This window comes from Ceratotherium simum, chromosome 12 (genome assembly GCF_057802395.1).
Source record: "Ceratotherium simum simum isolate JZ-2026a chromosome 12, ASM5780239v1, whole genome shotgun sequence".
In the NCBI taxonomy this organism is placed as follows: domain Eukaryota; kingdom Metazoa; phylum Chordata; class Mammalia; order Perissodactyla; family Rhinocerotidae; genus Ceratotherium; species Ceratotherium simum.
In genome coordinates this window covers 11,222,833-11,250,554 of record NC_141911.1, presented here as the reverse complement: position 1 = coordinate 11,250,554, position 27,722 = coordinate 11,222,833, and the positions used below count along the sequence as shown (strand labels likewise).

The 27,722-nt window shown below is 36.2% G+C and overlaps 1 protein-coding gene across 1 annotated transcript in view; it reads right to left on the bottom strand.

Annotated features, from left to right (window-relative positions):
- Nucleotides 1–27,722, bottom strand: part of MTMR9 (myotubularin related protein 9) — a 57,777-nt gene that overhangs the window by 15,948 nt on the left and 14,107 nt on the right. The window contains exons 3-8 of the mRNA XM_004433516.3: nucleotides 23,924–24,049; nucleotides 13,476–13,649; nucleotides 11,157–11,374; nucleotides 10,112–10,273; nucleotides 7,423–7,564; nucleotides 5,415–5,635 (exon numbers count right to left, since the gene is read on the bottom strand). Of these exons, the coding sequence (XP_004433573.1) occupies nucleotides 5,415–5,635; nucleotides 7,423–7,564; nucleotides 10,112–10,273; nucleotides 11,157–11,374; nucleotides 13,476–13,649; nucleotides 23,924–24,049 (1,043 nt within the window). The remainder of the gene's footprint in view (nucleotides 1–5,414; nucleotides 5,636–7,422; nucleotides 7,565–10,111; nucleotides 10,274–11,156; nucleotides 11,375–13,475; nucleotides 13,650–23,923; nucleotides 24,050–27,722) is intronic.

Genomic DNA, 27,722 nt, shown 5'->3' with positions numbered 1-27,722 from the left:
ATGCTGTGGCGGCATCTCATATGAAGTGGAGGAAGATAGGCACAGATGTTAGCCCAGAGCCAGTCTTCCTCAGCAAAAAGAGGAGGATTGGCATGGATGTTAGCTCAGGGCTGATCTTCCTCACACACACACACAAAAAAAAAAACGGAAAAAAAAACAAAAGGCAGAGATTAGCAGAATGGATTAAAAAACATGATCCAAATATATATTGCCTACGAAAGATTCACTTTAGAGTCAAAGACGCACATAAATTGAAAGTGAAAGGATAGAAGATTTTCCATATAAATAGTAACCAAGAGAGAGCTGGGGTGTATATATTACATCAGACAAAATAAACTTCAAGACAAAAACGCTTACAAGAGACAAAGAAGGACATTATATAATGAAAAAAGGGTCAATCCATCAAGAAGATATAATAATTATAAATATATACGCACCTTGCACCAGAGTCACAAAATATATGAAGCGAAAACTGACATAACAGAATAGAGAAATAGACAATTCTACAATATAGTTGAGGACTTCAATATCTCACTTTTGATAATGTGTAGAACAACTAGACAGATAAGGAAATACAGGATTTGAATAAAATGTAAGAGAAATATAGAATACTATAACCAACAACAGAATACACATTCTTCTCAAGGGCACATGAAACATTCTCCAGAATGGATCATGTTAGGCTACAAAACAAATCATACAAAGTATCTTGTCTAACCAAAATGGAATGAAGTTAGAAATCAATAACAGAAGAAAAACTGGAAAATTCATAAATATGTGGAATTATATAACATACTTTTAAACAACCAGTGGGTTAAAGAAGAAATCACAAGAGAAAGTGGAAAATACTTATCAATGAATGAAAACAAAAACACAACACGCTAACACAACTTATACGGATCTAGTAAAAGCAGTGTGCAGAAGAAAATTTATAGCAATAAACACCTACATTAAGAAAGAACAAAGAGGGCCGGCACTGTGGCGTAGCGGTTAAGTGCGCGTGCTCCGCTGCTAGCGACCCGGGTTCAGATCCCGGGCCGGCATAGATGCCCTGCTTGTCAGGCCATGCTGTGGAGGCATCCCATATAAAGTGGAGGAAGATGGGCACGGATGTTCGCTCAGGGCCGATCTTCCTCACCCCAAAAAAAAAAATTAAGAAAGAACAAAGATCTGAAATCATTAACCTAACTTTGTGCCTTAAGGAACTAGAAAAAGAAGAGCAAACTAAACCAATGCTAGCAGAAGGAAGGAAAAAATAAAGATTAGAGAGAAGACAGACAAAACAGAAAATAAAAAAACAATACAAAGCATCAATGGAACCAAAAGTTAGTTCTCTGAAAAGACCAGCAAAATTGTCCCTTTAGCTAGAATAACAAAGGAAACAAAGGAGAAGATGAAAATAACTAAAATGAGAAATGAAAGTGGGACATTACTAACCTTACAGAAATAAAAAGGATTATAAGAGAGAATACTATGGATAATTGTACACCAACAAATTAGATAATCTAGATGAAACAGACAAATTCCTATAAACACACAAATTACCTAAACTGACTCAAGAAACAGAAAATCTCAACAGACCAAAACAACAACAACAAAAGATTGATCAGTAATAAAAAACCTCTCAACAAGGAAAAGTCCACGACCAAATGGCTTCACTGGTTAATTCTACCAAACATTAAAAAAAGAATGAACACCAATCCTTCTCAAACTCTCCAAGAAACAGAAAAGGAAAGAACACTTCCTAACTTATTTTATGAAGTTATTATTACCCTGATGCCAAAGCCAGACAAAGACATCACAAGGAAAGAAAACTACAATAATACAATATCCCTTATAAATGAAGATGCAAAAATCCTCAAAAAACTACTAGTAAACCAAATACAAAAGCACATTAAAAGGATTATACACCATGACCAAATGGGCTTTACCTCAGGTATGCAAGAATGGTTCAACATAAGAAAATCAATCAATGTAATACAACATATTAATAGAATAAGGAAAAAAACCACATGATCATTGCAATTAATGCAGAAAAGGCATTTGACAAAACCCAACATCTTTGCATAATAAAAACACTCAATAAATTAGGAATAGAAGGGAACTTCTTCAAATGATAAAAGGCATTTATGAAAACACCAGTTAACATCATATTCAATGGTGAAAGACGGCAAGCTTTCTCCCTAAAATCAGGAATAAGACAAGAGTGCCTGCTTTCACCACTGCTGTTCAACGTCATACTGAAAGTTCATTAGAAAAGAAAAAGAAAGAAAAGACATCCAAATTGGAAAAGAAGAAGTACAACAGTCTGTATTTGCAGATTACATGATCCTATACATAGAAAATCCCAAAGAATCCACAAAAACTACTAGAGCTAATAAATTTGGCAAAATTGCAGGGTACAAGATAGACAAAAAAAGTCATGTTTCTATTCGCCAGCAGTGAATACTCCAAAAAAGATAAGAAAACAATTCCATTTACAATAGCATCCACAATAATAAAATACCAAGAATAAATTTAACCACAAAAATGAAAGATTTGTATACTGAAAATTATAAAATACTGCCAAAAGAAATTAAAGAGCTAAATAAATGGAAAGACATCCTTGTTCATGGATTGGAAGACTTATTATCGTTGAGGGAGCAATACTACCCAAAGTAATCTATAGATTCAATGCAATCTCTATTAATATTCTCTTACAACTCAACAATAAAAAGGCAAATAACCCAATTAAAAAATGGGCAAAGTATTTGAATAGATATTTTTCCAAAGAGGATACACAAAGAGCCAACAAGCACATGCAAAGATGATCAACATCCTTAGTTATTAAGGAAATGCGAATGACTATAATGAGATACCACTTTACACCCACTGGGATGACTAAATCAAAAAGGCAGACAATAAAAAACGGTGTAGATGTAGAGAAACTGGAGCCCTCAAACATTGCTGGTGGGAACGGGAAGTGGTACTGCCACTTTGTTTCACAGTTCTTCAAAATCTGAGTTACCATATGACCCAGCAATTCCACTCCTAAGTTTACACCCAGGATAAATGAATATATGTCCACACACAAAGCTGCAGACAAATGTTTAATGCAGCATTAGTCATGGTGGCCAAAAGGGGAAAACAACCCAAATGTCCATCAACTGACAAATGGATATATCTATGGAGTGGAATATTCTTCAGTAATGGAAAGGAATGAAGTGCTGATATATTCCACAACATGGATGAAACTTGGAAACATGATGCTCAGTGAAAGAAGCCAATCACAAAAGGCCACATGTTGTATGATTCCATTTATATGAAATATCCAAACAGGCAAATTTATAGACAGAGAGCAGATCAGTGGTCACCAGGGGTTAGGAGATAAGGGAAGAAGAATGCATAATGACTGCTAATGGATATGGGGTTTGTTTTGGGAGTGATGAAAATGTTCTAAAATTAGATTTGGTGATGGTTGCACAACTCTGAATATACTATGAACTAAAACCCACTGAATTACACACTTTAAATGGGTAAATATTATGGTAAGTGAATAATATCTCAATAAAGCCGTTTTTTAAAAAGGTTGCAGTTTCCCTTTTAACTGAAATTGCCTTTCACCAAGAAGTTTCGGTGGTTTTTAAAGATTTTTTTTATAGGACCAGTTAATGTTCCAATCTCCAAATTCAATAGGTTCAAGTAATTTTAGACTCTGTATTAATAAGAAACCTTAAAACTTCTTATTCTTGTGTATATAATATTTAAAAGGAAAAAAGTATGGTCATTGCTTTCTCTTTGGTCATCTCTTCTAATTAAACTCTCTCCTTTGTCTAGCAAAATTCTAGATTTTAGAACAGAGGTGAACAGAACCCTAAAGTCAGGAAGCATTAAACTTTCCACCTCCTGTTAATAAGGAAAGAAATTATCAATAACTATGTTTTATTTGGATTAACTGTGGTGTTACAGAATAGTTTCTGGAGTGGGAAAGTGAAATATTTATGACATCTCCATCCTGAGTCAATTCAAACCCTAGTTTTTAGAAGCAGACCTGTTCTTTTGGCATAAGTAATGAATATAAGTATAATAATATTTAAGTATAATCATTACTAGAAAGTCAACTTAAAATGACACCAAAATACCAAAAGTAAATTTCATATTAATGAAATTATGAAAAATGTGTGGTACAATGTTCAAAGATTCATTTAAGCCTAAACTCTTAATAAAAACATCCCAGGGGAAAACCCAACTACCGACCCATCTAAATGTTTTTACAAAGGTTCAATTTTATAATGCCCACATGAGACATTTCAGCTTGAACATGCCTACAAACAAGCAAATCCTGTCCCAATTCCATACTATTATGGAAAGCATTCAGAGCAAATACCCTTGGGAGTAAAGAAGAAACAGTATAAATTATAAACGCATCCATTAAATTACCTTTCTAGTCAAACTGATCATATGAACATGTGTGGCTGCAGTAGCTATAGCCAAAGCACAATGGAAAAACTATGTTGACAGAGAACTTTCTAGAATGCTCAGTTCTAAATTTTTTCCTACTTCTGAAGACAAGAATCTGTAAGAGACTCTCATGTTGAAAAGTAAAGTAAGTAAGTAAGTAAGTAAAGTAGCTCTAAGTAAAAAACATGTATTGCTCTATGTGCTTGAATTTTAAACTGGTAAAGATGCAGTAATTCCATTTGTGAAAAACTGTTCATTGTTTAAATTTATTATTCAACTAAATGATGCCAGCTACCAGCCAAGGAACAAATCCTGTCTCCCACCCAGTAGAAGCCTTTTGATTGTACCCAAGTGAGACGATTACCAGTTAAGCCCCTTTACAGATCATTCTGATATGAAGCTTCTCAATAAACCTATAAAACTTGATGGTGTCCTGGCTGTGAAGTGAGACTGTCACTCTGGGCCTGAGGACAGTTTCTAGGTGTAATAGAGAAAGTCTAGAACAGGAGTAGGAAGATCTGTACTATAGCCATGCTTTTGGTGACCAACTGGCTGTGTGTCCCTAAACAAGGCATTTAACTTCTCTGGATATTATCTTCCTAATCTATAAAATTGGATGGAGGGAAGAGTTGGATTAAAGTTGGATTAAAGAAGAAGTTAAAGCTTCTTCGAGATGTTAGATGCTATGATCCTATATAAGGAAATTAACATTTAAAATGGTTGCCCAATTTACTCAAAGCTTTTTAATTAGTGTATGGACTAATTTTAATCTAATAGAACAAAGTCTAGGATATGCTCTCACTTAGCCTGTGATAGACTCATAACAGGAATACACTTCACGCAATCTAATTTATACTAACTGTAACCTCTACCATCTTGTAAATAACAGTAATGTAGAAGCAAATTCAGGTCCTTCTTAGGAAGTGACCAAAACAACTAAAAATGAAATGGCCCCATGGGAGCAGTGTACCCACCTTTCACTTTCATTGTTGCCCAGAAATGTTCCAAACTGTGAGGCATAAGCGTGCTCAAAAAGCATGATGAGGAAATTCTCATTAAATTCAAAAGAACAGGGGAACTGACGAAGTATCTGCCATACACAGTCCAAGAAGAGAAGAAATACAGGCGACTCCCACTTCTGCCTACTATTACAATAGGCTGACTGTGCACAGCGCTGCTGGAATGGGTGACCAGCCTGAGAAAAGATGGAAATGTGACAGTCATATCCTAGCGAGATCACATTAGAGCACATTCTATTAACATTATTTCACACAGTTACACGCAACTCATTAAATGAAACATCGTATAATTTAGGTGGCTTGCTGTTTAGGTTAACGATTTCTTGATTTAAAACAATTTTCAGCAACTAAGGAAAAAGACAATTTTCAAATACTTACTGAGGCTGTGCAGTTAAGACATAAGCATAAGAACTGCAGTTGTCCTTGAAATATCAAATGGAAGAATAACGAACTTCAGCAATGAAAAACTTACACATCTTTCTAGGTCTGAAATTTGGAGCAAAGTCAAAGGACATGAGCTCTTCAGGTACAAAGCGAAAGACAGCTATCACCTTCTATCTATCCAAAGCATTGTAGACGGTAAGCTACATAAGCCTCACCACTAAATGGAGATAAAGGTGGTGCGCTTATAGACAAACTGTATAAGGTCACTCCTGATAGTAAATCTTTAATTACATAAGAAAAAAGTGACTGTCATGAAGAGATCTTTAGGAATATTTTTATATTAGAGATAAAGCTGTCCTTAGTTTCCATGTTCTCCCAAAAAGAACTGGAGGAGTCTGCCATCTACTGACCACAGGAAATTTAAGAATAATTTTTGGCTCTCTGGCCTGCCCAGAACCTGAGCACTGACCTTATCCCAAACCTGCTTTATCTTTGGGCCATCATACTACTTTATCTGACAAAGATAATGCCATGAACATTTTCCAGTAGCTAATGGGATTTTGATACCCACTAAAATGGTAATATATAAATAAATAAATAAATCATACTCATTTGTTTGTTTGCTATGCATCACGAGGAATGTAGCTGAATAGATCTTCACCAAACATTTAGGATGGTCTGACTTAGAGATAAAGGTCAGTTGTCAGGCAGGGTAGACATGGGGTGCATTAACACATAATACACCCGAATTGTAACTAGAAGGGCCAGAAATGATTTTTCTCTAGAGATACTTCCACTTTCAAGATATATCTTAAATATTTGTTTCCAATCACAATTATTTACTAAATTACACAGTGTATATACATTCATAAATTAATCTCTTGACTTGGAGAATTTCCATCTATTTTATGAGACCTTTATTTTAGTTGTCATTCAGCATTAGGTGACAATACTGTGTTGTATCCTAGGGATACACAGATGAATTGGACATGGTTCTCTGGCCTCAAAGAAGTCACTTTATTTGGGTCTAGTTCAGGAAACATGACATGAAGAAAATGCATCCATTTCATCTGTGAAGGAGGTTAAGGTCCCAAAGACTTCATGAAAGCAGTGATATTTAGCTGGATCTTAAGGGAGGCGAAGGGTTTCACCTGGCTGGGGAAGAGGACGGGATGAAGCCAGATGAGCAAAAGGCAGAAAGCGCTGAAGCATGCGCCTTGTATTACAAGTCTCTACTTCCCCTTCCCCCTGGCTTACGTCTTTCATCTCTGACAAGACTAAGCTCTGCAAGACACGACCATGTGTTTACATTCTTTGTATTTCCCCTGTGGGTAACAATACAACTAATGAGAGTTTGTTAAGGGAATAAAGTGCCAAACGAGCAATATAAGCAAAGAGAGATACAGAAATTGAGAGGCAGTAAAGATGACAAACATTTATTAGGAGGACGATAGATTAATTGTCCCCCAGAAAATTAAAGATACAATTTAAATAAGTTAATCAATTACAATTTCATACATAGTATCTGCTCCCACACATCAGGATCACAACATCAATTATTAGCAGTTCCTCTGCCCACCTGCAGCCACTCTCTTTCTATCAGGGCCTCAAAACCACGGATGGTCCTGCTTCTTGGTTCCAAGATGATCTGGGCCAGGGAGGTGACCTGAAGTGTGGAATCGGTTCCTTCTGTTCCATGAATCAATATGGATGCTCCTTCCCTGATAGGAAAATCCAGAGTACAAATGAGATACTCCCAACATGTCAACCAACTCTGTTAATAATAAACATTTATTGAGCACAATATTTCAAAGTCTTATATAGTCTGCACTGTGTGGTAAGGCTAAATAAGGCATATGAAGAAAGCTTCCCTTGGCAAAAAAATAAAACTAAAAGGAGTCCCAAATTTCACACGGCAAAAACCGCTTTAAGTTCTAACAAATTTCACAGAACCCTTTAGCTGAATTTCTTCTCCCTTTACAAAACCAAAAAGCAGTCCTTATCACATATGGTAGGTGCTTACCTTTTCTGCTTTAATAGTTGCTTAAAGCCTTTCCTCATCAAACCTAGAAACATACACTTAGTTATTTTTCTATATCTCTCTGATCTTGATTCTACCTTTTCACCATCTGCTGACTGTAAGGACGCCTTCATAAACTGTAATGGATCTGGGAAACAAGTCCTGAACCACACTTTGAGAAACATGAAAACAGAAAGAAATACAAAACACCCCAAAAAATGTTAATCTAGAAAGTCTGTGGCAATGATACCACTATACCACAATACTTAGGAGCTATCTGGGACCCCCTTATTCTAAAGAGAGTGGGAGAAGACACCAAAAACTAAATTAACTACATCTTCTCCCCTCCCCTTCCTTTCATTTCTTTTTATTGAAACGTCAGTGAAGAAAATTTCACAAAAAAGGAAAATAAGCTCACCACTTTCACATAAAAGTTTCATGTTTGGTTAGTACTATTAATTCTTTTCCCACGTATGTACGTACTTTACATAGCTATAACAAAAGGTAATTTCTTATTATTTCTACTTTTATTATAAACATTTTCCCATGTTTCTATGTCATCTTTAGAAGTATTGCATTAATGGTTATATAATATTCTATTAAGTGATAAACTACAATTTACTTAATTCTATAGCCTGACATTTAGGTTATTCTCAATTTTTGTTACACTGTAGATAATGTACTTAGCTTTTTTGTCTTTTGCTGAATTATTTAAGAGTTCTTAATTTAAAAATAAGGCTCCCTGATGTTTATCTATGGTTAGGTTAACAACCTCATTCTTAGGATGAAATCGAATGATTAAGCTGAAGGGTATGAGGAAGTATTTTAAGGCTTCTGAATATACTGAATATGTATCTTAGTTATCTGTGGTATATTCTGAATTTAATTCAATGAAGTTAAGGTCTATTTTTACATTTTGAGTAATTAATTATAAGGGCAGATTTTTATGGAGGTATAAGTAATAAGCTAATATGTATCAGAAAAGGGAACTCAAACATGGCAAAATAAACCCAAACCTTCAATCTCCTAAGAGTGTGGAAGTCCCTGTTTGTTTAAGGTGGGCAGCCCAAACTAAACAAAGGTAGCGATGACAAATACCGTTCTGTATCTACGGTTGCTTTGACCTACATCATCTCGTTATTATGGCTGAAAACTCAGACAACACGGTGACAAGTGTCTATTACAATTCATGTTTCATAAGAAAACAGAAGCCTCTGCACTCATCATGTAAGGGGAAATCTTTTTAAGTTAGGTTAAAAAGAAACAAAACTCTTAATAGTAATACCTCATCATTCTGTATTATTGATTTCTCTCCACAGAACCTTGGTCTTTAACTCCCGTGTTTTATTAGATAAATGAGCTTTGCCCAAAATAAAGGACAGTGACAGCCTCGGAATCCTGACACCAAGAGTCTCCATCCATTTTTGGTTCTGTCACTGTCTTACCACAAGATCTTAAGCAACCCATTCTATTATCAATTTCTCACTAACCATAAAAAAGTTACATATATATTTCCTTAATTTGGAAGCATCAATAAAACAAATTGAAGTCTCAAAGAAAAGTGCCATCCAACTATTTAGTGGCAATACTGATACCTACCTATTGTTTCAGTAGGAATCCCCTTCTTAAAAAGGGCATTCTAAGCTTCTGCAACAACTTATACCAATCCTTCTGCCTCTGTTCAAGTCTTCTGCCTCAAGTCTCAAGGATTAGCAACCTTCAACTGAGTGAATAAACTAAAATCACTTCATATACTTCACATCACTACTTGAGATCCTGCTATAACTGCACATATCAAGTAGTTTGTAATAAGATGTCAGAGAGATTAGAATCATTTTACTGTGAAACAAAACTACATGTTTTCTTTCACTGATATTTCAAAAGTAAGAAGGCAAGTTTGGCCCTCTGAGAAGAAATAAGAAAACTTCTTTTCATTCTTTTTCACAGTTTAAGAAAAGGAAATTGGTAGATTCATAATTTAAGGATTTTGTAGAAAAAATAGGTCCTTTAGTACTTAGAATATTTGTGTCATAAACATTAATTATCAATTAAATGCCAGAATCTATGCACATACTTCATTAATAACTAAATGGCACTGACTATCTTATATAGTAATTTATAAAATGATCTGAACATAAGATATACAATAGGCACCAACTTTAACATAATATATAAACATATGTCTGGATAAAAGCAAAGTCTAGTCAGCAGTGCATGTCCCATTCCAGAAGGCAGAAATGCACTTTACCTGTCAATACATTGAGCCGCTAGACACGCAGTTGTAAGAATCTCTTTGATGTGAGTCAGCCAGTTCGAGGCTTCTAATTTACTGAGCCATCGGTCCATATTATGTGTTTGGTCATTACAAGCTTCCACAAGTTTGATTAAGCTCTCCTGAAGTATGTGATACCTTTGAAAAAAGAAGAAATAGTAAAAAAGAAAACAAAAAATACAATGTTGAAGGAAGAAAACAAACCAAAAACTCAGCCTCCAATATATCAAAGAGCAAAAGTAGCTCAAAATACTATAAAAAGAGTTACCTCGCTGTACAGTAACTTGAGTATTAAAGAGTGAAAAACGATATTTAAACATGGTTGCAAAAATGCTTAAAATGCCTGTCATGGTAAACTGTTCCTCACCTGAACAGATTAAACCCAGTTCGCATAGCTGAATTATCTGACTAGGGAGAGGGCCAGAGCACTGCATTTTATGACAAGTCATGAGACAGCACCACTGACATCTGCAATCCTATTGCCATGGATCCAACATGAGATACCTGGTATCGTTAGCAGGGATGCCCAAGGCCAGCTCAGACTCCATTGTTTTATTAGCTCCAACTCCCACCTACCCATCCAGAAGCACTTCTAAACCACTACTTACAAACATAAACATGAGATAATATAGGTGGAGGAAACAGGGTGTGAGAATTGGTAGGTATGGGGGAAATGAAATCTCTCAAGTCTTTTGACTTAGGAAAATATAATTATCCTTAGCACATCTGTTCAATAAGTTTGGTGACCACTGATCTACAAGTAGAGGAGGAGACCTTGTAATGATAAAACTTCAGGGCTGACTTAGAGAAAGAATGCTGTTTGACTAAAACTCACCTGTGGGCATCCAAGATAAGTTTTCTGCTTATCATATAAAACAGAATGATAGGCTATCCAGCCAATTTTTGACTCTAAGTTAATGTGTGGGTTCGTTTGAAAACCTGTGATTTTTGAACAGCTAAGGGCTCACTCACTCTAATTAGCTTCAAATAAGAGTCCATTACTGTCTCCAGAATCTTTTACCTCTCAATGGACTTATGAATCCGCCTCCACTGGGGATAATGAGCTTCTTGTTCAAAGCCACCTCCTTTGGCTCTAGCTTGCTGAGCTACAGTCAGAGATCGAGTGTCAATGATATAGCCACGCTTTCCTGCCCTGAGAGTAGCATTTATCAGCTTCTCATCTTCTTTGCACCGTCTCCCATTTGTGCCAGTGAGTGGCTGACCACTTCGCATAATCACCTAGAAGCACAATGCAGTTTAAAATTTAATCGTAGCTGTTTCTGAAAACAGAAATTAATTAGCTAGATTAACAGTATCTCAAAAACAACTGTGTGACACTTTAGAAATGGATTTGATCCTAAAACAAATAAATATTTCTATGTATTGACAATAGTTACTAATCGTAAAACAAAATAAGGCTGGGCCGGCCCCGTGGCTTAGCGGTTAAGTGCGCGCGCTCCGCTGCTGGCGGCCTGGGTTCGGATCCCGGGCGTGCACCGACGCACCGCTTCTCCGGCCATGCTGAGGCCGCGTCCCACATACAGCAACTAGAAGGATGTGCGACTACGACATACAACTATCTACTGGGGCTTTGGGGGAAAAATAAATAAATAAATAAAATCTTCAAAAATATTTAAAAAAAAAAAAAACAAAATAAGGCTTACACTTTTACAGTTTTTCTTCCTACTACCTCAAAATACTTTCACATGATAAATTATAGTTTAAGATCAAATATTACAATTCATTTAGTCAATGAATTGATTACAGAGTGGACCTGGCCCTATAATAAAGATAATAATAATGGCCTATGTGCCAGTAAACTTTTGCTTCAACTACATAAACTTAGGATTGGCAGGTTTTTGTGTGTGTGTGTGTGTAAGGATGATCAGCCCTGAGCTAATATCCATGCTAATCCTCCTCTTTTTGCTGAGGAAGACCGGCTCTGAGCTAACATCTATTGCCAATCCTCCTCCTTTTTTTTTTTCCCCAAAGCCCCAGTAGATAGTTGTATGTCATAGTTGCACATCCTGCTAGTTGCTGTATGTGGGACACGGCCTCAGCATGGCTGGAGAAGTGGTGCGTCAGTGCGCACCCAGGATCCGAACCCGGGCCGCCAGTGGCGGAGCGCATGCACTTAAACCGCTAAGCCATGGGGCCGGCGCAGGATTGGCAGGTTTTACCAAGAATTATGAAGAGAAAAGGCACCAATGGCAAAATAAAAAATTTTATGCACTATTCTTGTTTTCGGAATCATTTTCAATATCTTGAAAGCTGCTTGTCTATTATTTATTCTCCAGTGGCTTTCTTCCATCCTTTTCAGTATTCCAGGACTTCACCACTTGTCTCCAAAGACTACCAAGTATATATTTTCAAAGGTTTGCTTTTGAAACTTTTCTCAAGAAATCAGTGTCTGTTATACTGATCTCTTCTCTAGTGAATAGTTTAGAGTTATTTCCATTTCACCCCACAATATATACTGTTATCTTTATCTTGAAATTCAACATGATCAAGAAAGGTCAACCAGAAGATGACAATGGCTAACCCGCAGACTGTGCTTCCCACGTAAATGGACACAACAGCATATTCAGTATCATTTGTTAAAATACTTTATAATGAACCCTACTGAAGAGAAATACTACTGAGCAAGCAGGAGAGATGATGTGATGCCAAAGTAGCAAATTTTTAGAAATCTTTTTATCCTAAATATCCATTTTTACTTGTTACCAGGGGAAAAAAGAAAATGGAAGATAGCTATAACCCACTATTATACTATTGGTTTCAAAATGAGAAGCAGTTTATTGACTGAGAGATAATAAGAGGAGAGAAACAGATTTAGAAAGTATTTAGGAAACAAATACACAGTGAGCACTTGCCTATTCAATTCCTGACTCCCATGTTTACTTAAGTTGTGACTAATGACATGTGTCACTCTTCTCCCTTTTGAAAACAAAAATGTTTGCTTAATTTACCTTTCACAGGGAAATTTGGTGAGAATAATTAAAATAAAGTGTCTTACCATTATTCTGGTCATAGAAATTTATTTTTCTAAGAGTGCTACTTTAAGAATCAAATGAACATTAGTTCCCTTTGTACTGAGTCCTAAAGATAAACTTGTCTTGGGCTTTTCTAAGGTTGAGCAGCATCATAGAAAGAATTCAAAGTCATATCCTGATCACAGAAAACACTCTACTCCTGATTCCCTAAAGTTTAAATGAAGGAAGATGTAGTAGGAGAGACTAATCACTTCAATGACCAAGTACACAGAAAGGGGGAACATTTCTAAGAAAAGATTCTCAAATCAAGTCTTTCAGTAGGTCAAGCAGCAGTGCGGTACACTTACCATTCCGTTTTTTTTATGATAATAGCTGAGTACTGGGAAGCGTCCTCCATGTCGAAATGTAGCTACCTTCCGAAGAGCTTCATCATCAATGGATTTGGGCACTATGACAATTGGTGAGTAAGAGGGGCATACAGCAAATTCCTTATTGACGTAGCTTAACCTCCATTCACTGGTCTGAAAAACGCAAAATAGTTCAAAGCTAAAGAAGTATCTCAATGTCACAAAATAATCTGAAAAATTTTGGAGGACCTTAGAGATCAACTTTCACACAATGAAGAAGCCATCTCTCAGGAATTTAATGGAATATCTAGCCCATAGTTAAATACTTCCAGAGAAAAGGAGCTCCATTCTTCAGAGTCAGCTTCCTGCAATGCTAGGTATCCCTAGTTCCTAGAAAGTTCCTCCCCATACTGAGCAAAATATGTTGCTCTGTATTGGTTTTTACCATGATTTCAGTACAAGTTCCCTATTTCACATGGCATCCTCTCAAATATGTAAAAGACAGTTGTTTCTCCCCTAGTCTTCTATTCTGCAAGTTAAATATATTAAGTATATCCACGATTATCAGGGCCAACATCATCTCATTCATCCTTTTCTGGGTACCATTTACTTTGTTAATGGTACTCTTCAAGTATAGCAACAGGAAGACTATAATATTCTAGATAATGCTTAACCAGAACAGATGAGAATAAAGCTACTACCTACTCTAAATCCTTGTTCCTTTATGTTATTTAAAAAAGGAGAAAAATATAGAAAGATTGGTAACATCTTTCTTACTAAGATTACACTTAGAAGTCAATGAAATAATTTCTAACTCAATATGCTAAGGACTAAAAGTATACAATATAAAACTATCAAATGACAACTTATTTCAAATATCAAAAATGAAAACCACTTGAAGACTATAAAAAGCTTTTTATGGTAAAAGAATAATTAAATAAAATTATGTTTATGTAAATTTCAATATGTTCCTGTAAATCAGCGTCGGCCTAACATACTGGCCACCAGGAGGATAAAACTGAAGTATGTTAGATGTACCGTAGGACAAAGTATTTTTTCAAAAAACCCTTTTATACAAGATACAATATTGTAAAGAAATTTTTCAAAGTTATTCATTATCAATTTTAAAAAGATAATTTCTAAAAGATACATTATTTTAAAAAAAGAAGTTACCTGTTTCCTGCTCACCCATCTCCTAATTCCCCTTTCCCAGAGGCAACCATTTTCAACTCTTCTAGCTTTTTTTTTTTCTTTTTTGGTGTTCACCTCCAAATTTCTAAATAACATGATTATACTGTTACTTCTTGATTTTTCACTATTAGGTATTATTTACTGATTTCTTACTCTAGAGAATAATATGATTCTCTTTGATCTGCAATGCCATTTCTGTTATATATTAAGTTTCCATACATATAGGGCTTTCTATTCAGTCCCACTGATATACCTATAGTAAGTCCCATAGCTTTTAGAATAAGCTTGATATTTAGTAGGCTGTCTCCTCTTCTCTTCTTTTTGTTCTTTAAGAACTCCTTGGCTCCTCTTGGTCCTTTGCTCTTTCATGTAACTTTTACCAAATTCTATGTAAAAACCCATTGGTTTTAATAAGATTGCATTGACTTTATAGACTGATTTGGACACAATTACAGGTTTATAATATTCAATCTCCCTGTCCATGAGCACAGTGTCTCCCCACTTTTTTAAAACTTTCTCAATATTTTTCAAAAAAGTTTTATAATTCTCTCAATAAAGGTCTTGCATATCTTTTCTTGGATATATTTCTAGAAGCCTTATATTTTTGTTGCATGTTTTGAAAATTGTAGTTGGTGTAGAGAAATGTCTACAATCTCAAGATTCCTTCAGTTTCCTATGAGGACAAGCATATCAACAAATAATAACAATTTTGCTTCTTTCATTTCAATCCTTATATCTTTTATTTTTCCTTCTTGGTTAACTGAACTGGCTAGGAGTAGTGGTGGTGGGCATCCTTGTTTCTCTCTTGAACTTAAAGGGAATGATAAAAGATTTGCTTTTTGTATGTTTTGGTTTTGGTAGCTACCCTTTATCAGATTAAATAAGTTCCCTTCAAATTCCACTAAGTGCTTTTATCATCAATAGATGTTTAATTTTATCAAATTGCTTTTTCTCTTCTAATTTTGTTATACCATGTATGTAATTTGTCTTTTCTCTCTGGCTAATTTTGTAATATTCTCTTTGCCTTACCATTCAATGGATGGACTGTAACACATCTAAGTGAAGATTTCTTTTTGATTATTCTGCATGGTGTCTGCTGGGACACCTTAATCTAAGGATTCGGCTTTTATTGATTCTGGAGAATTCTCAGCCATTACCTATTTGAATATTGTCTTTCTTCCATTTTCTCTATTATCTTCTTGAACTCCCATTTAATAAGTATTGGATCTTCTTTGTCATCATCCACGCATGTCTAACTTTTCTATCATTTTTTCCATCTTCTTTATTTCTCTGTTCTGTATCCTGAGTAATTACTTTGATCTATATTCCATATAACTAATTCTCTCTTTAGTTGTTTCTAACCAGCTACTTAACCTTTACATTGTTATTCTTTTCTCTTCTTTTTAATCAACTTTAATGAGATTTTATCATTTATATGAAAAATAAACTAGATCCATTTAGGGTGCACGATTTCATGAGTCTTGACAGTTGTATACACCCATGAAACCACTGCCACAATCAAGACAACAAACATTTCAATCATCTCCCACAAAAATCCCTTGTGTATTTTTGCAATCCATATCTCTCCCTCCACACCCAACACTAGGAAAGTATTAATCTGCTTTCAGTCACTTTTGGTGTCATATCTAAGAAATCTTTGCCTAATCCAAGGTCATAAAGATTTTCTCTTGTGTTTTCTTCAAGAAGTTTTATAGTTTTAGCTCTCAGGTTTTGGTCTATCATAGATTTTGAGTTAATTTTTGTGGATAGTATGAAGTAAAAAATCTAAGGTTCATCTTTTTTTAATATATGGTATCCAATTGTTCCAATGCCATTAGTCAAAAAAGCTATCCTTTCCCTATTGAATTGCCTAGGCATCTCTGGTAAAAATTAACTGACCGTAAATGGTAGGGTTTATTTCTGGATCCTCTATCCTGTTCCATTGATCTATATGTCTATCCTTGCGCCAATACCATACTCTCTTGATTACTGTAACTTTATAATATGTTTTGAAATCAAGTAATATAAATCTTTAACCTTTTCTTTTCAAAGTCATTTTGGCTATTCTAGTAACTTTGTATTTCCACACAAATTTTAGGATAATCTTGTCAATTTCTACAAAAACATCTATTGGAATTTTGATGGCAATTACACCAAAGTTATAAATCAATTTGGAAAGAACTGTTATCTTAATGAGAAGTCAGCAAACTATAGTCCACAAGCCAAACCCAGCCCACTGCTTATTTTTGTAAATAAAGTTTTACTGGAATATCACCCATTCATCGATGTATTATCCATTGCCTTTTTTTTTTTTTTTTTTTTGTGAGGAGATCAGCCCTGTGCTAACATCTGCCAATCCTCTTCTTTTTTTGCTGAGGAAGACTGGCCCTGGGCTAACATCCGTGCCCATCTTCCTCCACTTTATATGGGACGCTGCCACAGCATGGCTTGCCAAGCAGTGTGTCAGTACGCACCCAGGATCCGAACCAGTGAACCCCGGGCCGCAGCAGCAGAGCATGTGCACCTAACAGCTTGTGCCACCGGGCCGACCCTCTATTACCATTTTCATGCTACAACAGCAGAGTCGGATAGTTGTAACAGAAGCTGCATGATCCACGAAGCCTAAACTATTTACTGTCTGGTCCTTTACAGAAGTCAGCTCACTACTGATCTTAACCATACAGTCATGTGTCGCTTAACGACGGGGATACCTTCTGAGAAATGTATTGTTAGGCAATTTTGCCATTGTGCAAACATCATAGAGTGTACTTACACAAACCTAGATGGTATAGCCTACTACATACCTAGGCTATTTGGTACTAATCTTATAGGACCACTGTCATATAAGTGGCCCGTCACTGACTGAAATGTCATTATGTGGTACGTGACTGTATTGTCCTCCAATCCATTAACATGGTATATCTCTCCATTTATTTAGATATTCTTTAACTTCTCTCAGCAATGTTCTATGTTTTTCAGTGTACACATCCTGCACTTCTTTTGTTAAATTTATTCCTAAGTATTTTATTCATTTTCAGATTGCTTGTTGCCAATACAATTAGTTTTTGTATACTTAGATCAAGCAACCTTGCTAAACCTGTTTGTTAGTTCTACTTATTTTATTGATTTCTGCTCTTATTTTCATTATTTCATTCTTTCCAGTTACTTTGCTCTTTTTCTAGCTTCTTAAATTGGAGCTTAAATTAGCGATTTTAGACCTTTCTTTTTTAATTTATGCATTTTGAAGCTATAAGTTTCCCTCTAAACACTGCTTTAACTATATTCCACAAATTTTGATATGCTGCATTTTCATTATCATTCAGTTCAAAATATTTTCTAATTTCTTTTATGATTTCATTTTTGACTCATGGATTATTTACAAGTATTTTGTTTAATTTAGAAATACCCGAGGTATTCCTAAATACCTTAGTGTTATTGATTTCTAATTTAATTCCTTTGTGGTCAGAAATTATACTCTGTATGGTTTCAATCCTTTTTTTTTTTTTTTTTTGTGAGGAAGATCAGCCCTGAGCTAACATCCATGCTAATCCTCCTCTTTTTGCTGAGGAAGACCGGCTCTGAGCTAACATCTATTGCCAATCCTCCTCCTTTTTTTTTCCCCCAAAGCCCCAGTAGATAGTTGTATGTCATAGCTGCACATCCTTCTAGTTGCTGTATGTGGGACGCGGCCTCAGCATGGCTGGAGAAGCGGCGCATCGGTACGCACCCGGGATCCGAACCCGGGCAGCCAGTAGCGGAGCGCGTGCACTTAACTGCTAAGCCACGGGCCGGCCCTCAATCCTTTTAAATTTATTGAGATTTATTTAATAGCCCAGCATATGGCCTCTCTTGAGAAATATACCATGTGCTCTTGAATACTGTTTATTCTGCAGAAGTTGAGAGTAGCATTCTATAAATATCAGATAGTGCTGTTCAGATTCTCTATGTCTCTCCTTGTTTTGTTGTTGTTGTTGTTGTTGTTTTAGTCCAGTTGTTCTATTAATTGCTGAGAGGACAATTTTAACAATCTCCTACCATGATCATAGAATTGCTTATTTCTTCCTTCATTTCCATCAATTTTTGCTATTAGGCATATATATATATAGTTATATCTTCCTGAAAAATTTTATGATGATGAAATAACCCTCTTTATTTGATGGTATTTTGTGTCTTGAAGTCCTTTTTTAATCTGGAATTAATACAGCTACTTCTGCTTTTTTATGCTTATTGTTTTCATGGCATATTTTTTTCTACCCATTTATTTTCAACCTATCTGTGTCTTTACATTCAAAATGCATCTCCTGTACACAACTTATATTCAGGTCTTGATTTTTTTCCCTGTAACTAATTCTGACCATCTCCACTTTTCAACTGGAGTGTTTAGCTCATCAATATTAAAATAATTATGGATATGGCTGTAGTTTAGTCCAGCATTTATTTTTTATTCTTTCAGTTTTTATTGGTATTTTTTGTTTCCCACCTTCTTTTAGATTAAATACTTTTTAGAATTGCATTTTAATGTATGTATTAACTGTTTAATTATACCTCTTCACATTTTTAAAAGAGTGATTGCTCTAGGACAATGGTTCTCAACCAGGGGTGATTTGGACAATGGTTCTCAACCAGGGGTGATTTTGCTCCAAGCGAACATTTGTCAATGCTTAGAGACAATTGGGGGAGGGAGAGAAGAATGCTACTGGCATCTAGTGGTGCCAGGGATGTTGCCAAACATCCTACAATGCACAGGACAGCTTTTCACAACTAAGAATTATCTGGCCCAAATGTTAATAGTGCCAAAGTTGAGAAACCCCACTTTAGGGATTATAATATATATCTTTAACTTAAATATTAGCCCACATTATATAAAATGTAAAAACTTTAAAACTGTACAGGTCTATTTATTCATTCAGCCACCCCACTTAGTCACCTTTAATGCTGTAATTTCCATATGTAATATGTCTACATACACTATAAACACCATAAAGGCAATGCTATAGTTTTTGTTTTAAATAAACATACATATTTTAAAGACATTAAAAAGGAAAAAAATAGCCTGTTATATTTACCATTTCCAATGTTCTTCAATCATTCTGAGCAGTCAAGTTTCCCTCTGGTATTATTTCCTTTCAGTCTGAAGAACTTCCTTTAACATTTCTCACAGTGAGGTCTCTTGGCGACAAATTCTTAGTTTCCTTTTATCTGAAAATGTTGTCTCACATTCATTCTTCAAAGATATTTTCCCCAGATATAGTATTCAGGATTGGCAGGTTTTGTTCCTTTCAGCACTTTAAAAGATTTCTCTTCTGGGCGCCATAATTTCTGATGAATAGTTCAAGGTCATTTGAATTGTTGTCTCCATATATGTAATGTGTTGTTTTTATCTGGCAGCTTTCAACATTTTCTCTTTATATTGCTCTTCGACAGTCTGACTATGACGTGCCTAGGCATGGTTTTCTTCATATTGATCCTGTTTGGGGCTTGCTGAGCTTTCTAAATTTACACCATTCATCAAATTTGGAAAGTTTTTGAACATGATTTCTTTAAATATTTTTTCTACCTTATTCTCTCTGTTCTCTCCTGCTAGATCTCCAATTACACATACGCTAGACATTCTGATACTGTTCCACAGGTCCCTGAGGCTTTGTTTATTTTTCTGCAATTTCTCCCCTCCCCCTTCTTTCTACTGAATAATTTCTATTACTCTAATTTCAGGTTCGCTGATTCTTTCCTCTGTCATCTCCTCTCTGCTATTTAGCCCACCCAGTGAATTTTTTATTTCAGATATAATTTTCAAAAACTTCTAAGAGTTCCATTTGATTCTTTTTAATATTTTCTATTTCTCTGTTGAGATTTCCTGTCTTTTCCTTTCTGGAAAATTGGGCAGTTTTAAAAGCTGCTTTAAAGTGCTTGTGTGATAATCTGAACATCTGAGTCATCTCAGGGTTGGTGTTTGTCAATTATCTTTTCTCTAGAGAATGGGTCACAATATCCTGGCTCAATTTTGGATTGTATCTTGGACATTGTGAATGTTATGTTGTGGAAATTCTGCGTTCTATTATACTCCTTTGAAGAGCATTAATATTTTTGTTTTTGCAGGCAATTAACTTGGTTAGACTTAAACTGCAAACTCTGTAACACCTGAGGTGCATAGCAGCTCCGATCTTGGTTCCAACTGCTCTCAGTCTGCCCCATGCAAGCGTGGTTCAAGAGTCAGCCAGAGATTTGGGGTTGTACACAGAATCAAGGTGCCCCTTCTCTGGCTCTCTGGTTGCTCTGGGCCCTTCCCCCACCAGAGAGAAAGTGGGCTTTCTACTGGAATGTTAGCTGTTCCACACCATCAATCCCACAACTGTGCTGCCCTCAGGACAAAGCCCTCCAAACAGGAAACTCACTCTGCCACACACTTTCTCTAAGTTTTCACCCCCTCCAAAATATGCTGCTTTCTGTTCACTTACCAACACTTGCAAGTAGTAGTTTTTTGTATTTTATTCACAGTTTGTCATTGATAACTGCAGGACGGCTTGTCGGATAGGAGCTACTCAACCATCACCAGAAGCAGAACAGAACCTTAACAGATGATAAGGTCATCTGTTTTGTATATAATTTATAAAGTGGTAGATTGGAAGAGTACAGACATATATGTGTATTTCAAAGTATCTGAAATAATCTTTCACGATATCTTAGAATAAAAGCATGCTAAAACTGAGAGGAACTCAAGAGATCATTTTGTTCAATACTTTCATTTTGTAGACATGGAAAAGTCCCAGAGAGTCAAGCAGCCAATAACATATCTGGGATGCAACACAAGATATCCTGACAGTTAGTTTTAGTACTCCGTACTCTCAATAACACATGTCTCTTTTGGACATAATAGAGAAGTGAAGACTGGCTAATATTAATAATTAAAGAGTTTTTCAGATGGTCAAAAAACTCTATTCAAAGAATACTGATTAAGTGATAGAGGTCTACCTGGCAGAGGATTTCTAATGATATATAGAAGGTCTTATTGCCCTTTTGTCCTATCCTACATAAACACATGCCTACATTCATTCACTCAACAAATATTTACTGCTTGCCTATCATGTGCTAGGGATACAGTAGGGAACAAGAATGACGTGGTTCCTGCCCCTCGTAAAGTTTATAATCCAGCAGCTTATATTCTATTATGAAATTTGCAGGAAAATGACAGAACTTTGAATATACAAATTGCTTAATTAGCTAAACCAAAAAGGAAATGCCTACTAGGAAAAAAGTGTTGAATCTAAGTAAAAATAAATAAATAAAATAACAGAAATGTAGGGAGGATCTCTTAACAACACATGTGAAAAGATGTAGGAATTTTAGTTTATTTCATTAGCAATTTAATTCTCAAAAAAGCTAATGCAACTTTAGGCAGCCTTCAAGTATCAGTAATAGTTCCAGTCTACACTAAATGTTATGAGTACCATATTTTAAGAGAATCAATGACAAACTGAAGATCCTGCTGAGAAGAGCAACCAGGACAGTGTGGGGCCCTGAGATCAGTGTTATTAGAAAAGGTTGAAGTAAATACTGATATTTACAGAAAGGAAAACTTAATGGGGACATTTGTTTAGTGCCGTCCAGTCAATTCTGACTCCTAGCAACCCTGCTTACAGCAGAGTGGAACCCTGCCCGGTCTTTCTGCACCATCCTCTGACCTTTCGGCGCTATCTCAGACAATGCTCTGCTGCTATTCATGGGGTTTTCGTGGCCAATTTTTTGAATGTGCATGGCCAGGTCCCTCTTCCTAGTCTGTCTTAGTCTGGAAGCTCCACTGAAACCTGTCCACCATGGGTGACCCTGCTGGTATTTGAATACTGGTGGCATAGCTTTCAGCATCACAGCAACACGCAGCTGCCACAGTATGACAACTGACAGATGGGTGGTGTGGTTCCCTGACAAGGAAACAAACCCAGACCATGGCACCGAATCTTAACCACTAACCCACCAGGGCTGGCAATGGGGATATAAAATTTCTTAATTTGAAGAAGAGTTCACAGTAGACGAATAAAACAAGCTGAATAACACAAGGTAACATCAGAAACTTTGGGTCTAAGTACAGGGAGACAGAGTTCAGCTCGGAGTATTAGAGTTGTCCCCAAATGGGACATTATTGTATGATTTGTGAATTCTCCTGCACTAGAGATTTCAAGTAGAGGCTGGACAACCACATCGTGGATGTATTTAGCACAGGGAATTTCTCCACAGAATAGGAGATTGACCTGAATGTTGACTTGTAGAATGTACTTAGACTGCTTCACTTATGGCACCTAACTCCAAGTAAATCATGGGCAGGTCATTTGCACAGACATTTTTAGGTAACCAAGTAAACTGTCCAGACATCTCCCTTCCTGATCACATTCTGACTGCCATTTTCCATCTAGGAAATAACTCAGGATTCCTCTGAGGCAGCTGTGAGGTGACAGTTAACTGATACAAGAGAAAAGCATCACACATTTGAGAATGTTTACCACATAGTTTTTAATGCAATAAAGACACTGAATATAAGTGTAAATATAGGTAGTTATCCACGAACTACATAAAAATGTTCTAAACATAACAATGTAAAATTCCCTTTCCTTTCTCACTTTGCTGCTGTAGACACCTTTGTTCTTTAAATTACATGGTACCCTGGTCCCTACTGCTTGATCCCCTCAGGATCCATTTACAGAGGTATGATGGAAGAAGAAAGAAGTAAAATGGTGAATGAGAAAAAACACTGGTTCTAGTAACCTGGTCTTAGTAACCCAAATTATAAAAACACAAAAATCATCCCACAGACACAAATGTGATCCACGTTTCTCTAGTGCTGGCTTAGGTACACGGTGGGTTCAACAGACATTTTTTGGGATGGCTCAGAACCTAATTACTACATATAAAGTTGTTTCTATGGAGACACTTTTAAAACACCCAACAATTAACTCAAAACATGTCAGGACTATCTTTATGAAGATCTTAACGTTTTATCAATGTCATTTGCAAAATTTAAAGAAGTAACATTTGGAATACAGTAAATCCCTAGAAGAAAAATCACTTGAGCTGCAGCACTGAGAACAAATTATGCAAATCTCTGAATGGCAGAGGCTGCAGCACTAATAGCTAATAGATTACTTATTTTAGGCATGGATAAGTCAACCGAACCTTATTACTTATCAAAAGGAAGTGATCACTTTCACAAGTAAAGTAAGGTGTTGGGTTATTTCTCATGAGCCAGAGTTCTCTCAAAAGTTACTCACAGCTGAAGAGTAGAATTCAAACTCTTGCTCCGGAAGGAAAGAATGCCAGCCGTCTTCTATCACTTCAAACATGGGCCGGTAAAAGAAAGGGTACATCAGAGTGATGGAGTCCAGGGTGGACAATGCCTAGGGGGTAACAAGGAAATAAAGAAAGGAAAAAAGGAACATACCGTAGTTTGAAACACTTTCTAACTGCCAAATTGGTATGAAACAAATATGGCCTAATAATGATGGGCACCCAATATATTTCTCTAACGTATATCACTAGATACAATTATAGCTTATTGAAGCTAATTTCCACGCTTCCAGCATCTAACAAGATACCTGGCACATAACATATACTCAATTAGCATTTGCTGAATGAACAAAGGACAAAAAATATGCACCCCTATTCTAGAAGAAAAGTGAAATAACTCCTTGACACCACTTAATAAAACCTAATACAAAGGTCCAAATATTTCTGGAAATCTGGGAACAAATACATTTTGGTTAGTCACTAAAGCCTTAGCTCAAAATCCAGGTATCAACTATATAAACATAAATAAATTATTTAAAATCAGGGTCTGTTAGTAACTGTGAAAAGGGTGATATAGCTTAATGGCCAAAGAGTCAGACTGGAGTCACACTGCTGGACTCAAAGTCCAGATCCCAGGGCAATACTCGAGCACTGTGCTTGAGTTAAGTAATGCAACCACTGCATGCCTCAATTTCCTCAGCTGTAAAATGGGGAAAATAACAGTGCCTAATTCATGGGCTGTTGGGAGCATTAAGAAAGATAATGTATGTAACAGGCCTAGAATAGTACCCGGCACATAATAAACTCTGAAATAATTTTAGCTTTTATATGCTCCATATATTATATGCTCTACACATGCTCCATCAATGGTCATTTCCTCCCTGCCTAGAGTGATATGCCATTTGGTCAGGTACCATCATATCTTTGCGATGCAGTGACCCATTCTCAAGCCAGGGCAATAAGTGTGGTCCCAAAATGAGCCTATATTCATCTGGAGCCTTGAATTCTGGGTAACAATGCCAGGAAACCCTGACCAGATGAGAGGAACAGACAGACGACACTTTCGTCCTTCTGACAGGGAGTTATAGACAGCATTTCTATGGCTGAAAAAACGGGCACCAAAATCAATTAGCATAATTCAAACTGCAGTAATTACGGAGACACTCAACATCATGCTAGTACCCCAAAAGTCTCAGAATAGTTACCTCCTAAGTCACAGAAGAACCAGGCTCACAAAAGTATGGGCCCATGACTTATTAAAAAACAGATAGATGTGTAGTTTAACAAAAACATCTCCATCTGAAGTTATTCTGCTATCTGTCCATAAATCATGAAGCCTTCCCCCAAAGCTCATAAAACACAAAATATGGAGAAGCACAGCTGTATAATCCATTATCCACTTCCATATTGTCTTTGGCTGCCAGTCACACCAAACAGCAGCAGAAAGACCACATCTAATCTAGGCCAGAGCTGTCATCAATCAATACAACCATTATTTTATTTAATTTATTTTTAAGATATTCTTTGCAATATTTTTAAAATTTTTCTCAGCTTTAGTTTTTTTTCACTTTTACTGAACTGACAAAACTGTTTAAGATATTTAAAGTGGTGATTTGATATATGTACACACTGTGAAAGGATTCCCCTCACTGAGTTAATTAACACATCCATCACCTCACATATTTACCTTTGTTGTTGGGGCCAAGAATTTTTTTTCTTTTTTTTGTGAGGAAGATCAGCCCTGAGCTAACATCCATGCTAATCCTCCACATTTTGCTGAGGAAGACCGGCCCTAAGCTAACATCTATTGCCAATCCTCCTCTTTTTTTTTTCCCTGTTTCTCCCCAAAGCCCCAGTAGATAGTTGTATGTCATAGTTGCACATCCTTCTAGTTGCTGTATGTGGGACGCGGCCTCAGCATGGCCAGACAAGCAGTGCGACAGTGCACGCCCAGGATCAGAACCTGGGCCACCAGTAGCGGAGCGCAAGCACTTAACCACTAAGCCACAGGGCTGGCCCCCTGTGGCCGAGAATTTTTAAGTTCTACTCTTTTAGCAAATTTCAAGTATATAATACAGTGTTATCAACTATAGTCATCATATTATACATTAGATCCTTAGACCTTATTCATCTTATAACTGAGAGTTTGTAACTTTTACCAGCCTCTCCCTATTTCCCCCACACCCAAGCCCCTGGCAACCATTTTTCTAGTCTCTGTTTCTACGAATTTGATGGGTTTTTTTAGATTCCACACATAAGTGACTCCCTGCAGTATCTGTCTTTCTCTGTTTGGCTTATTTCACTTAACATAACGCCTTCCAGGTTCATCCATGTTATTGCAAATGGCAGGATTGCTTTCTTTTTTAAGGCCGAATAATATTCCATTATTTTCTTTATCCATTTATTCATCGACAGCATGAATAATGCTGCAATGAACACGGGAGTACAGATACCTCTTTGAGATAATGATTTTGTTTCTTTTGAATATATACCCAGAAGTGGGATTGCCAGATGATATGGTAGTTCTATTTTTAATTTCTTAAGGACCCTCCATACTGTTTTCCATAGTGGCTGGTACAACCATTATTTTAAATGCAAGTCAGCAACCACTCTGGCAGGCAATAAACACTCACACTTTGATGTGTTGTGATTAGATTTTATGTCACTAGAGATAGGACTTTTCCTTTAAACACAATAATTCTGAAAGAACTGAAAACATTTTCACTCCAAAAGGCAGTTGAATCTACAAAGAAAAAAGCTTCATCAGACTTCCTGCTACAATTTAGAAAACTGAGCAATTGCCAGTTATTCTTCCAATGGAATTCTATTTGTGGCAGCAGAATATATTTGGATATATGGACTCTTGATTATAAAAAACAGCTCAACTCTGCTATATAAGAAATTCACTTATTACCCCCAAATCATTCAAGATATATAGAGGGAGGGAGGGAAACGGGATGCCAGGAAAAGGCTAGAGGCCAAGTTCACTACAAGTATTTACTATGCTATAAAAATGATCAATATAGCATTCACTTTCTGAGGTCAAATTATGAGAATGGCTCATAAATTATGACTTCTTTTCAGCAGTCAGGGCTTCTATATAATCAGTCAGTTTCTAAAGAGCTTTAGGTAACATATATATAGCTAATTGAACAACTAATTAGCGTCAGATCCTAACACTAAGCAAAGTAAATGCAATCAGAAAGTGGGGTAATATGCTCTGTCCCATTTCTTCACCACTGTGCTTCATTCAGCACAGGCAACTTCACTAACACCCACCAACCAGCTATCTTACAAGTTATAAAAGAAATAAGAAGAAAAACATAGACAGGTCAGTGAAAATCAAAGCCCATAATTGGAAAAAAAAACAAACATGCTCAACTGAAGTGGGTCAGTAGTATTACCCTGCCCAAACAGCAGGACATATTTCAATTTAACAGCCTATAAACCACAGTGCATTTCTCACTCATGTTAGCAAATTCGTCAAATCAACATTACTATGTTCCTTGCAAATGAGAGATATGTAAGACAAACAGTTGAGCTAATCTCACTTCCTTAAGAAAAATTCAGCAAAGGCAGAAAGAAAAATGTTACATGCTATTTTCTCAGTACCACAACAGTTCCTCTATTTCTCCATCCTTGTTTAAAAACCAAATAAAATTCTACTTACAGATTTTTTAAACCTTTCTGCCCTCTTAATAGTTAAGCCAATAGCATTTACTTTGGACACGAGCCCAGATTAGTTACCCAAAGACAGAGGGAAAAAAACCAGTGTCTCTCTAT